Genomic DNA, 14,753 nt, shown 5'->3' with positions numbered 1-14,753 from the left:
ACAGATGCTCTTCTGTATCTTCTCAAAAGCAACGCGTTGCATCCGAAAAGATACACCAGAAGAGTAAGGTCCTTGCAATAGTTTACTGACCGATCAGTGGGCACCGAGGTGCAGACGAGACTGTGCGATGTGCCGGCCGACACCTGCAGCACCCGGACACCGCTGAGACCGAGCACCTTGCGCGGCCGGGCGAGCGGCGAGCTGGAGTGACCCTGGCCGCACTGACCGACGCTGTTGTTGCCCCAGGCGAACACATCGCAGTCACCACTCAGCGCCAAGCAGTGCAGGTCTGACGCCGCGATGTCAACCACTCTGACGCCGGCCAACTCGTCGATCGGCTGCGGCGTCAGCTGCGTCGAGTCAGCACTGCCCGACCCGATACACGGCCCGTTGCCCCATGCTAGAACCTGGTTACAAGCAAACAACATTACAAACGCGAAAAACAAAATTCAGTTTCAAATATTGAGAAGAACCCAACAGATCTTGTGCTTAGTGAAAAGAGTGCTTAGTGGAAGTAGAAAAAACTTTTCTTGGTTCTTATTTTGTACTAAAAGTAAATTTTATCATCATGGCGATTCTGTTGCTTAAGCCGCCATTTTGTCACACCGTTGAGTGGGAGGAGACTGTCTAGCTAGGCCAATGGCAGGCGTTCATGCCCTCGACCAATAGCAGTACTCGCCTACTAGTATGAATTCTGCTGCTCTTGTATTTAGTTTTAGTTTATTAGAGATTGACAATGGTGTAATAACCGAAACCGGTCTTTCTAATTATCAATAAATCAGTGGTTTTTTGACAATTTCTTAGTCTTTTTCATTCAATATGAATAATTACCACAATATCAACTTCTCAACTACACAAAAAGTGAAATAGAAAAAAATTAATAGTGCAGTGATTATGAATGAGCTAATTTAAAACAAAATTCAGTGTTTTTTTGTGTAGTTGAGAAGTTGATATTGTGGTAATTATTCATATTGAATGAAAAAGATTGAGAAGTTGTCAAAAACCACTGATTTATTGATAATTGGAAAGACCGGTTTCGGTTATTACACCATTGTCGATCTCTGATAAACCGGTCTTTCTAATTATCAATAAATCAGTGGTTTTTGACAACTTCTCAGTCTTTTTCATTCAAAATTCAGTGTCTTAAATTGATAAGAAGCCAACAGATTTGGTGTAAACCTCTAAAGGTGCGTACAGATATACGCGCCGCGAACATGAGCAATTTACTTTTAATCGGTTGATGCCAAGCTTTTTATATCTGTATCTTACTGTTTCTGTAAAAATACAGATATAATCAGCTGATTGAAAGTGAATGTTTTAGTTTTAGTTTTATTCTAGGTCATTGACCAGCACTGTTGGATAGACTGTGTCAGGGTTTAAAAAACATGTCACAAAAAAATTTCAAAATGTCATCTCACTATCAAGAAATTCACTCAGGTTATAGAATGGATGCTCCACCAAGAGTGATTTCAAAACTGCTCGGAACTGTCTATCACTTCCACTATCATTGACCCACTCTGGCAACTTATTAAACATCTTGAAGGCAATGAAAGGATAACTCGATAGCATGTGTTTCCAAATGATTACACTCAGACCAGTCGATTCTAGTCTCCGCGACTGTCACCAATTCAAAACAAATGCTCTCGACTGGAGTCGAGTCTCTTCTCGACCTGAGTCGCTTTAGTGTGAGATGGTACAACTGAAGATTTTTATACAGTAGCTAGGAATATTGGGTTATAAGTTGAAAATCAGGTGACATTTTATCATAGGGTACTGATAGTGTAACCATAGAGAAACAATAGCATAAGTAGATATCCCATGGTATGGGGCGTTTATGTCGCAACTTTTACTGTTATCTCAAGCCTACAGTCCAAGTAGTGCAATCGAATCTTTATATTATAAACCTACTATGTTCTGAATTTCGTGAGAATCGTTAGAGCCGTTTTCGAGATCCGGTGAAATACAAACATCTAAACACCTAAGCATATAAACAGAAGTTGCTCGTTTAATATTATAGGATACAATCATATCATTGCTATGATCGTTACAATAGTAATAGTATGCGAGTCTATTGAATTGAGACATTACCTGACCACTAGGAGTCAAAGCCAACGAAAATTGTATTCCAGCAGCCACCTTCCTTATAGGAACACCCTGTGAATGAATAAATAAATGCATCAATAACTAATCAATAGACAAAGTGCATCACAAATATTAATTACCTATATTATTGGGTTAGCATTTCAAAATGGAATAGATTTTTCTACATCGATATCCTGAAAAATCAAATATTTCATGACAAGAACAATATAATAATCCTCAACATTTATTTGCTACTAATTCTTTCAAGTAGAAACGTGTATAAGCCAGTTCTTTCCTTCATCTATATATATAAAAGCGAAATGGCACTCACTCACTCACAGAACTAAAAATCTACCAGTCCAAAAACGTTCAAATTTGGTACAGAGGTTCCGCTGAGGTCTACATGAAGGCGAGCGAAGCGAGCCCGCTGATCTCATTTTTGGACGATCCAGTCGGGGGCCAGGGGGCGGAGCCCCCTGGCTAGACGGATATGGCGAGCGAAGCGAGCTTGACGGCTAGTTATAGTATATAATTATGATGCGTCATTCATGAATTTCTTATCCCATACGAGTATAAACCAGTTATTTACTATAATATAGATATACAGGGTCTGTATAATAAGTAACCGGACTGACCTCAGGAAATTTTTGATTGGCAAAATATGTACAATTTATCATTAGATAACTTCAAAGTAGTCCCTATTGGAGTCGATAAAACGCTGATACCGGATTTTCCAATCCCTGAACGCTCCCTGGGAAGTCGGCAACCTCTATGCTGTCTAGAGCCCTCGTCGTAGCACGTTGAACGTTTTCCAGAGTCCCGAACCGCGTCCCCTTAAGTTGTCTCTTGATCTTGGGGAACAAAACGAAGTCCGGTGGTGCCATATCCGGGCTGTAAGGAGGATGTGGCAACGTTACCCTCGACTGTTTGGCCAACTGCTCGGTGACGAGCAGGCACGTGTGCGACGGAGCATTGTCGTGATGGAGGATCCACGAATCGGCAATCCCCGGACGGACTCGATGAGCCCGGGCGGTTAGTCGACGGTGAACTCTCTTCACAAAGAGTTTGTGCCACCCGGCCAAACTGTAAACGACCAGTACTACAGAGAGGTGCTCCGTCGACTAACCGCCCGGGTTCATCGAGTCTGTCCGGGGATTGCCGATTCGTGAATCCTTCATCACGACAATGCTCCGTCGCAAACCTGCCTACTCGTCACCGAGCAGTTGGCCAAACAGTCGAGGGTAACGTTGCCACATCCTCCTTACAGCCCGGATATGGCACCACCGGACTTCGTTTTGTTCCCCAAGATCAAGAGACAACTTAAGGGGACGCGGTTCGGGACTCTGGAAAACGTTCAACGTGCTACGACGAGGGCTCTAGACAGCATAAAGGTTGCCGACTTCCAGGGAGCGTTCAGGGATTTGAAAATCCGGTATCAGCGTTTATAGACTCCAATAGGGACTTTGAAGATATCTAATGATAAAGTGTATATATTTTTTTTAGTGGAATATTTCTGATTAATTTATTAATTCAAGCCATCTAAATTCAAAATTTATAGTTTTAATGTTTATTTTGGACTAAAATTTCATAAAAATTGTTCACGTGGAATTCTAACCTTATCTTGGACTTTGTCACTTATAAATTTGGAAGAAAAATAGCACAAGGACTACCTTATTATTTTATATATTCAATGTTATTACATTAGTGTCATTTACATTGTAAATAAATAAAATATTTTGCCCATAAAAAATTTCCTGAGGTCAGTCCGGTTACTTATTATACAGACCCTGTAAAAGTAGATGATGCGTAAAACATAAATTTCCTATCCCGTACGTGTATAAGTCAGTTTTTCCCTTTATTATAGTACTAGCAGGTAACCCGTGCCCCGCAAGGGTCCATTTTGAAACTTGACAAACTGAAAACTTGACTGAGTGGAATATTGTAGAGTTTGAAGTTGGCATAGAACCATCCTGAGTTAATTAAGAAACTGTATGCAAAATTTAAAGTTGAATTCAGTCCAGTAGTTTAGACGTGATGATGCGTCAAACATAATTTTCATATCCCGTACGTGTATAAGCCAGTTCTTTCCTTTATTATAGTATAGATAAATTCTTGATACCAACATAATAAAGTGATATAACTCAAATCTTGTTCAGAAACCTTCCTGAACTTGATGTAAACCTGACAAAATTCGACTGGCTATTAATTTAGTTACCAATCTGTTTCGAAGAGGTAGTCTCTCTAGATCAATGTACCTAGAATACGTATTCTAGGTACCTTGCTCTAGATTATAGTTCTATATTAACATAGTTATGAATTCATGTGCCATGAATTAAATTTTCCTACAGTTACGTTGAAAAGTGGCCATTGCTGCACTGATTACAGAACGCAAAGAATCACTTTTCCGCTCTAGTGCGGGAAAAATTTTTCTGCACTCCAGATTTGCAACATGGCAACGCAAAATACTTAGTAGGTTATATGGAGCAACAGTGCAGCAAAATCAAAATGAAGTTGGTAACAGTGACTGCTGTGGCTGCTATAGTGAGCAGAGGTGCAACCAAGCACAACGCGCTAATTATTATTCATTATATATTATAACCAAGGACAACGAGGACTTTAGGATTTTAGGATTAAGGTTTTTATCAATAATAAAATTACACAGAAAAACATTTGATGCATTTCAGGCAATTTTACCCATAATTACCCACTTTTTATATTCAATGGTAACTGTAGGAAAAACTTAATGTGAAATACGTGCGCAAAGTTCCTCTGCTGCACTCAAGAAACCATTCCGCCCTCGCCTACGGCTCGGGCGTAAACGTTTCTTTCGGTGCAGCAAACTGTCACTTTGCTCACTAGTTGCACAAATAACTATTCCACATTAATTCTGAGAAATCTAGAAACAAAATTGAAATTCGGGCTTCGAGGTGCACGAGATTGATATTTTTAGAATCTATGTGCAAAATTTGGAGATCTAAATCATTCCCGTTATCCCGGTATGCAATCCACAAGTTGACATGTTTTGATGCGAACAAACACAACCCTACTCTCTCTTATTAGTATATAGATAGATGATGAGGAAATGAGTTTGATTTGATAGATTATGTGACCCACCTGTAGGGCGGCAATAGCCTTGGGCCGTGACACAAGGGCCGTGTCGCCGTGACCCAACTTGCCGCAGTCACCCGAACCAAACGACCAGACTGTGCGGCCGTCCTGTGCCACGGCTACTGTGTGCACGCTGCCGCACGCAACTGCACCCACAAGCGCGCCCGCCAACCCCTCCACCAGTGTCGGCACCTGGCGGCCCAGACTGTCGCCGTGTCCTGCAACCGCAAACAACATTCAGTTAGGTTAGGTTGGTTTATTATCTTAGATATTGCTGAATTATTTTCAATACAAAAACCCATTTATTGATGTTAGATATTGAATAAATAATACTCTTCATATCAAACAATCATCTTTATTTTAAATACATTCAAGACTAAACTGTTATTAACGTTCTGGTAACTAATGAATTGAAATCATATGATAAAAATAAATATCATCTGTAACAATTGAATTTTGTTCCTTAGATCATTAAGGCTGTGCAAAGGCTAAAAATAAACTTTCTACTGGTGATATTTTTCATAGTTTTTCGATTTGTATATCATCAAGCTACCAAAATGAAAATGTTTTCTCAGGAAAACATTTTTTTCCGATCATTACTTTTTGAGATATGATAAGTGCCTAAAGTTCAAATTTTTGGGACAGAAGATTTCAAATTCGGTAAGAGATAGATTCATAGAGGATAATTCTTCATGGTATTGCTGATTCAATAAAACATTTTTTTTGAAATATCAATTTTTCAAAAAAAAATTATATTGTTTCTTCCTGCCAGTCAATGGTAGGCACTGAATGCCTCAAGAGGCATAATGATGTTGCTGGCATACTGCACCAGGACCTGGCATTAAGGCATAAGTTGATTGTTGAGAAAGTCCCTTACTATCAATATGCTCAAACTTCAATCGTAGAAAACAGAGGCCACAAGCTGTATTGGGACAGATCTGTGCGATTGCTGCAACATTTCAGCTGGGATATTGTCAATTTCATTTTGAATTGTCTGTTATGATTCAACCACAGTTATTGGTCAATTTTGAAAACGTGTGATTTGAGATAGCTCCACAAACAGAATATCTCAGGTGGACAGATCATGGGACCAGGAAACGCAGACGTTGCAGTGATCAATGAGGAATCGTCAACACAGATTTCAAGAGTGTATTCGTGCAGGAGGAAGCCATCTTGAAGAAGTAATCGTCAAAAAGTGATAGATGTTATTGATGATTCTCAAATGGCAAGTCTTGAACTTTAAATTAGTTTAAATAAAATCATTTTTGCCCCTTCCCACTAATGTTTTATGGTGTTTTTAAAAGTTCCCGTTATTCTGTGCCACCCTGTATCCTATACTATTAAACGAGCAATTTCTGTTTATATGTTTAGGTATTTAGATGTTAGATGTAGATGTATATCTGTATGTGACCGGATCTCGAAAACGGCTCTAACGATTCTCACGAAATTCAGAACATAGTCGGTTTATAATATGAAAATTTGATTGCACTAGGTCTCATCACTGGGAAAACTCGCTGAAGGACATAAAAAGGATAATTATTATTCATCCTTGGAAAACAGCTGATAATAATTATTTCGTCGTCTGTTGATGATGGAAAGTGAGTGAGCGAGTTCATGTGTGTGGGACTGTGTCAAAATTAAGACTCAGCTGTTGAACTTTTGTAATCATTCAATCAGGTACTTTAGTGCCGGTTCAATAAAGCCGGGTTATTTTCAATCCTGATTCATTCCAGTAGATCTATCTTTGAAATGGTCTTCTCTGATTTGGTTCACGTGAAGTTAATCAGGATTGAAATTTAACCGGGTTTTTGTACAACCGGGCCTTTGTGAGGGAAATTTTTGCATTCCTCTGGGAATTAATTTCAATTTAATGTGATTAGATAGAACATTTCTGTATGAACTATGAATGTTATTATAATTTCTTCTTTCGTAATAAATTTTCTATGCTTTTGTACTCCAGACCGGAGCTCAGTCCCTGATATTCTATTTGTAATTGATGATGTGTTTGTTTTTGAAGTGTGAATAAATTGTTATTTTGATGAGTGATAGTAGCTCAACCTAGATTTTGATTTGGACTGTAGTATAAATTTGAAAAGGGACAGTTTTGGGCATAAGCCTGTTGTGCCTCTTCATATAACTGTGAAAATAATTGTACGACTGAGAAAATGAATAGATAAATATAAACTATAAATTCAATTTTTCGTTACAAATTTTCTATGCTTTTACACTCCAGAGCAAAGCTCGGTTTTCCGAAATGTTCTATTAATAATGATAATATCATTATTGAAACAAATATATTTTCATGATCAAGCAATTGGTGCTCCTATAGTGAGGTCCACGTTATAATGGCAGTGTACAATTGACAATACTATTGCTGTCCTTTTCTATCATACAACAAAACAGATAGCACTATCTCTCTCTCGCTTTGCAATGTTGTCTATTAACCAGAATATTTTATATTCACTTTTGACAGTGACTGTACAAAACTGAACAAAACATATTCTCAGCCGTCATTTTCTTTCTTCATTCTATCAAAATACTTGAGTACACAAGTCGAATAATTGATTTAAAATGTATTTTTGAAACAATGAAATAATTTTTAAACATTACCGTATGAGAAACACAAATTAAAACACCTGAAATGACATTTTAAAAGTTGATAACTAACCATCCTAGACTTCATCCATGCTTCAGTTAGCCTACCCGTATAGGTTAGACCTACTCGTACCGGTATAAATAATATTGAAAATTTATTTAAGAATTAATCTATTAAAAATGACTTATTTTTGAATAGGATTTCTATTATTTTCAAAAGAAATTGGAGTAGAATATCTACCAGATAACTTAATTTCTGTTGTTTTGAGATTCAGATTGGTGTATCACAGCTTTTTAAATTAGCCGCCATTTCAGGTTTGTATAAGAATAAAAGTCTGATCTCAGTTATGAAAGCAAATTTTCGAATCAGATTATGAAAAAATATATTTCCTTGATTAATTTTACATTAAATTGATTATTTTATTAAGGACATGATAATTATTATTAGATTAAATTTGATGGGATGAATTGAGTAATAGCTGTGTACAGTCAGTGGCAAAATGGAGAGACTTGGCAACGTTTTTCTCCTATCTTTCTTCACTGCCATTATAACGTGGACCTCACTATAGGCCCCATATTTTTGACTAGGCCCCCAACATTATTGACTAATTGGATACCGGCCAAGAACGGTACCCTGTTCGAGGGCTTGCATGTTTGCGACACTTGACAGTTTGCATTGTACTCACCCAGGCGGCCATATTTTTGACCATAGTGAGGTCCACGTTATAATGACAGTGGATAAAGATAGGAGAATAGCGATGCCGATTCTCTGCATTAATTAATTATATTTCTACACTGTCAAAAACATACTTGGCATCGTTGTGGACCTAGAAAAGGATAGTACCGGCTTTGTCGAATGATAGACAAGGATAGCAAAACCAAAGTTGATCAAATACTGTCATTATAACGTGGACCTCACTATAGGCCCCCAACAACCAATATATTACAATTAATACAACCGATATAACCAATTTATGACTAATTGGACAACGGCCAAGAACGGTTCCCTGTTGGTTCCCGACTGGCATGTTTGCGACACTTGACAGTTTGACAGTTTTCTCTCTCCTCCTCCTCTTCTTCTTCTTCTTCTTCTCCTTCTCCTCCTCCTTCTTCTCCTCATCCTTCTCCTTCTCTTTGTCCTTCTCCTTCTACGTGGACTATCAAAGTAGAAAGAACTACGTGGACTATCAGCTTGAGATAACAGTAAAAGTTGCGACATAAAGGCCCTATACCATGGGATATCCATTTATGCTATTGTAGTGTTTGCATTGTACTCACCCAGGCGCCCATACTCTCCCTCGCCCCATGTGTAGAGTTGGCCATCGTCTGTGACTGCAGCGCTGTGGCGGTTGCCGGCACTAATGCACACCACTCGCTTGCCCAGTAGAGGCCCCGCTATCACCTTCGGCGTCTTCTGTACGCTCGTACTGCCATGGCCCAGCTTGCCGTAGTCACCTGCAATAATAATCATCAATAACCAATTTATTAATTCAAGCCATCGAAATTCGAAATTTATTGACCGTGCGAAGTGAGGTCTAAAGGTGCGTACAGACTTTCGCTCTGCTCCGCAACCGAACGTCACTCCAGCAGAGCGATTGATGATCGACCGGGGAGCAACAGTGGTTCGACCGGGGAACGCGTTCCCAAAACAGAGTGTAGTCGTAGTTTTTATAACAGTAGTCGCAGTTTTTATTTTCTCATTTCTATAATTGGAAACGTTTTTCCTTGACGGAACTTGTATCTCATCAGATGCAACAAGTTGCTTTTGAAAAGATACAAAAGAGTATCTTTTGCTTATGGAAAGACACATTTTCAAAAATTTTCAATGTTTTTGAACGGGTAGTATTGTAGTCTAGTGGCCCTTTTCTGATAGGCAAATTTACAGCACCTGGACTGTAAAGATCACAATGTCTCTTTGAGAAGATACAAAAGAGCATCTGAAAGATACATTAAAGCTCCTTGTGTATCTTTTCGGATAAAACCAATAATTGCTTTTGAGAAGATACAAGAGAGCATCTGTTGCTTATGGAAAGATACATTAAAGCTCCTTGTGTATCAATTCTGATGCAAAACGTTGCTTTTAAGAAGACCTTGAACGAATGCCAGACTGTGTTGAGCTAAAAGGACGTAGCTACTTGGAATATAGGAATTGGCCATTTTTTGTGTATTGGAATACGGGCTCAAGTACACTCAACAATAAAATTTCAATTTTTCGACTAAATTTGACTTATGATGCATGATTTTGGACCGCCTTGACAAGCCAAGAAGAATGAAGTGTAGTACGATGAAATCTGAGCATTGTGTCAAAAGTTATAAGTGTTTGAAATTTTGATCCTTGAGGTGTCCTTAAGCGCGCCTCTCCACTAGGAAATAATGAAATGAAGTGCATCTAACGGGTGATTCTCATAGAACATAATCTCATGAACTTATGTCATTGTGCGAAATATCAATGTGAGGACAATGTAGTTGGTGATGATGGTTGAAGCTGAAAATTAGGTGTTTTTCACAATACAAGGAACATTGATGTCAGGTGTACCTGGAAATCCATATGAGATAGAGCACTCTACCTGATCTCGGATTGTAGAGCACAAAAATACGCCCAGAGGGATTTTGAATTATACATCTAAATGGTAACAAGATATTGTTGATCAAAAACTAAAATTCATCAAAATTGTTTTTTTTTCTTCAAATTTCACTCATTTTTGAAAAATTATAACTCAGTACTCATTGGAGATAGAGAGTTCCGGAAGATCTCATTTTATTCAGAGTTTTATAATATAAAAAAGGCGAGAGCAAATTTTTCTGTCCGATTACGAGATTTGGCAGAAATAACAAACTGAAAACTGGAAAATGAGCCGAAAATACGAGGTCTTAGGGCCACTCTGTATTTAGCACAAGGAAATTTTGCATGAAGAAATTGATTCTGGACTTCTCTTATGTACCCAAATAATATATTAGAAAATCAGAACTAGGCTACAATATAAATTGCAAGCACACCCCCTTTCGTATGTCTATATTGACTGGACTATAGGCTGTGTTGTGCTAAAAAGACGTAACTCCAAAAAGCTCCTTCTGTATCTTTTCGGATGCAACACGTTGCTTTTGAGAAGATACAAAAGAGCATCTGTTGCTTAAGAAAAGATACATCAAAGCTACTTGTGTATCTATTCGGATGCAAAACGGTGCTTCTGAGAAGATACAAAAACCATCACTGTTGCTTAAGAAAATACATAAACGCTCCTTGTGTATCTTTTGGATGAAACAAATTGCTTTTGAGAAGGTGCAAGAGAGCATCTGATGCTTATGGAACGATACGTTAAAGCTCCTTGTGTATTTTTTCGGATGTAACACGTTGGTTTTGAGAAAATACAAAAAACAATCACTGTTGCTTAAGGAAAAATACATTAGAGCTCCTTGTGTATCTTTTCGGATGCAACACGATGCTTTTGAGAATATACAACGAGCATCTGTTGCTTAAGGAAAGATACATTAAAGCTTCTTGTGTATCTTTTCGGATGCAATGCGTTGCTTCAGAGAAGAAACAAAAGAGCATCTAAAACATACATTAAAGCTCATTGTGTATCTATTCGGATGCAACAAGTTGCTTTAGAGAAGATACAACAAGCATCTGTTGCTCAAGGCCTGATACATTAAAGCTCTTTGTGTATCTTTTCGGATGCAACACGTTGCTTCAGAGAAGATACAAAAGAGCATCTGAAACATACATTAAAGCTCATTGTGTATCTATTCGGATGCAAAACGTTGCTTAAGAGATGATAAAGAGCATCTGTTGCTTAAGGACTGATACATTAAAGCTCCTTGTGTATCTTTTCGTATGCAAAACGTTGCTTTTGAGAAGATACAAAAGAGCATCTGTTGTTTATAAATTGATACATTAAAGCACATCTGTTGCTCAAGGACTGATACATTAAAGCTCTTTGTATATATTCTATGATGCGAAACACTGTGCTTTTGAGAAGATACAATGAGCACCTGTTGCTTAAGGAAAGTTACATTGAAGCACCTTGTGTATCAGTTCTGATGCAAAACGTTGCTTTGGAGAAGATACAACGAGCACCTGTGCTTAAGAAAAGTTACATTGAAGCTCCTTGTGTATCAATTCTGATGCAACACGTTGCTTTTGAGAAGATACAAAAGAGCATCTGTTGCTTATGTGACGATACGTTAAAGTTCCTTGTGTATCCTTTCGGATGCAACACGTTGCTTTAGAGAAGATGGAGAAGAGCATTTGTTGCTTAAGGAAAGATACATTTATGCTCCTTGTGTATCTTTTCGGATGCAACACGTTGCTTTAGAGAAGATGGAGGAGAGCATTTGTTGCTTAAGGAAAGATACATTTATGCTCCTTGTGTATCTTTTCGGATGCAACACGTTGCTTTAGAGAAGATGGAGGAGAGCATTTGTTGCTTAAGGAAAGATACATTTATGCTCCTTGTGTATCCTTTCGGATGCAACACGTTGCTTTAGAGAAGATGGGGAAGAGCATCTGTTGTTTATAAATTGATACATTAAAGCTCTTTGTGTATATTCTATGATGCGAAACACTGTGCTTTTGATAAGATATAACGAGCACCTGTTGCTTAAGGAAAGTTACATTGAAGCTCCTTGTGTATCAATTCTGATGCAAAACGTTGCTTTTGAGAAGATACAACGAACATCTGTTGCTTAAGGAAAGATACATTAAAGCTTCTTGTGTATATTAAAGCTTCTTGTGTATGTATATTAATGCTTCTTGTGTATCTTTTCGGATGCAACGCGTTGCTTTTGAGAAGATACAGAAGAGCATCTGTTGCAAATGTGATGAGAGACTGACCGTCGCCCCAGCTGTAGACATGGCCTTTGTCGCTGAGCGCCAGTGTATGTCCGTCACTTCCCTTGGACGAGGACACCTTGGTGATGTGGGCGTCGAGTGGCAGCCGCTTGGGCGTCGGCTGATGACTGCTGTCTCCCAGACCCAGGCGGCCGTAGCTGTTCTTGCCGCAGGCCAAAACTCCTCCCGTCGTGTCTATCAGGAATGTGCAGTGCTGCCCGGCTTCCACCTAAATTCAAAATCAAATTTAATTTATTGCACAGGCAAATATTGTACACACAGGCAATGTCAATACATATACAATCGCAAATATTGTACACACAGGCACTATCAACACATATCAACTATTAACTAATAACTATTAACTACTAACTACTAACTATTAACTACATAACTACACACAATCAACTATTCAAAACAATCTATTATCTTTTATTTCTTCTATATATTAAGAGAGAGTAGGGTTGTGTTTGTTCGTGTGCTCGTATCAAAACATGTCAACTTGTGGATTGCATACCGGCAAAACAGGAATGATTTAGATCTCCAAATTTTGCACCTAGATTCTAAAAATATCAATCTCGTGCACCTGGAAGCCCAAATTTCAATTTTCCTTCTAGATTTTTCAGAATAAGCGCCGGTTGCACAAATGCTGGTTAAATTTTAACCGTGATTAATTCCACGAGAACCAATCAGAGACGCCGTTTTATCAAAAAGGCCTTCTCTGATTGGTTCTCATGAAATTAATCATGGTTAAAATTTAACCGGCTTTTGTGCAACCGGGCCTTAATTTTCAAATTTCATTAATGGTCCATACGATCTCATAAAAAATCACCAAATTGAATTGAAAATTTCTTTATTCATCAAAATGCACAAAATACATCTGAACAGTGTCAAATTACAAAAAGAATAATATCGTCACAAAATCATCCTTTACACATAAAGAAGTCACAAATTTTGACAATTCTTGTTTCTATTAAAATCATATGGTCGAAATTGAGAAAGGGACATCTGTTTCTATTATTGCTTTCTACCTGATACCACTTAACCTCAATAATATTGTTTTGATAATATCAAAGACCTTAAAGATACAGCGCTAGTGTCGTACTTGGAATTGAAATCCGCCATTGAGGGGGCAACCCATAAGATTATTACATACCAATGCCTTTGTGATCTATATTATTACAAATATATAGTATATAATATCTCGTGCTAAAATACCCCAATGGCGGCCTTCAATTTCAAGTCCGCCATTGAGGGGGCAACCCATAAGATTATTACATACCAATGCCTTTGTGATCTATATTATTACAAATATATAGTATATAATATCTCGTGCTAAAATACCCCAATGGCGGCCTTCAATTTCAAGTAAGAGCTATCATTGGGAAGGCATAGGCATTGTGGGTCTATATCTCTTTAAGGTCTTTGGATAATATTATTGATGAATATTTTCACAAACTCTGTATAATAATAATTATTATGGTGAATGTGAAACAACTGGATCAAAGAAATTATCTCAAGAACATCTGTTTAGAAAAAACATAGTTTTGAAACTTCGTTTTCCTGATGCAATGTTTAGGGTTACACGTGGCATGGATTATTAATTTTTTAGCTAGAACAGTTTTTTGAGACAAAGTGCTAAATAAACGTCTACAGTTTCACCAATGCTGTATCGGCAATATGAAAACGCATGCAGTTAACATGTTTTTGAATAAAGGTGTTGATATTTTTTTTTTACTGAAAGTAAAACTTATTTTGTACTGAAAGTAAATTTTATTATCATGGCGATTCTGTTGCTTAAGCCGCCATTTTGTCACACCGTTAAGTGGGAGGAGACTGTCTAGCTAGGCCAATGGCAGGCGTTCATGCCCTCGACCAATAGCAGTACTCGCCTACTAGTATAAATTCTGCTGCTCTTGTATTTAGTTTTAGTTTAACAGAGATTGACAATGGTGTAATAACCGAAGCCGGTCTTTCTAATTATCAATAGATCAGTTGTTTTTTGACAATTTCTTAGTCTTTTTCATTCAAAGTGTTGATATTTACATAAAGAAATTATTATCTTCCATTTTTATTTAATTAAAATTCCAAAATTATTCGACCCCTGATAGAATGACTGACTCACTGTACAGTCAGT

General features: G+C 37.8%; 1 protein-coding gene across 1 annotated transcript in view; it reads right to left on the bottom strand.

The window, feature by feature from the left end:
• Positions 1 to 14,753, bottom strand: part of LOC111062848 (probable E3 ubiquitin-protein ligase HERC1) — a 121,345-nt gene that overhangs the window by 85,368 nt on the left and 21,224 nt on the right. The window contains exons 7-11 of the mRNA XM_039435890.1: positions 12,620 to 12,845; positions 9,064 to 9,240; positions 5,197 to 5,408; positions 2,089 to 2,154; positions 91 to 407 (exon numbers count right to left, since the gene is read on the bottom strand). Of these exons, the coding sequence (XP_039291824.1) occupies positions 91 to 407; positions 2,089 to 2,154; positions 5,197 to 5,408; positions 9,064 to 9,240; positions 12,620 to 12,845 (998 nt within the window). The remainder of the gene's footprint in view (positions 1 to 90; positions 408 to 2,088; positions 2,155 to 5,196; positions 5,409 to 9,063; positions 9,241 to 12,619; positions 12,846 to 14,753) is intronic.

The sequence above is a fragment of the Nilaparvata lugens genome, chromosome 9 (assembly GCF_014356525.2).
Source record: "Nilaparvata lugens isolate BPH chromosome 9, ASM1435652v1, whole genome shotgun sequence".
Taxonomy (NCBI): Eukaryota; Metazoa; Arthropoda; class Insecta; order Hemiptera; family Delphacidae; genus Nilaparvata; species Nilaparvata lugens.
Note: the sequence above shows the minus strand (reverse complement) of the source record. Positions and strands in the feature narration are given on the sequence as shown.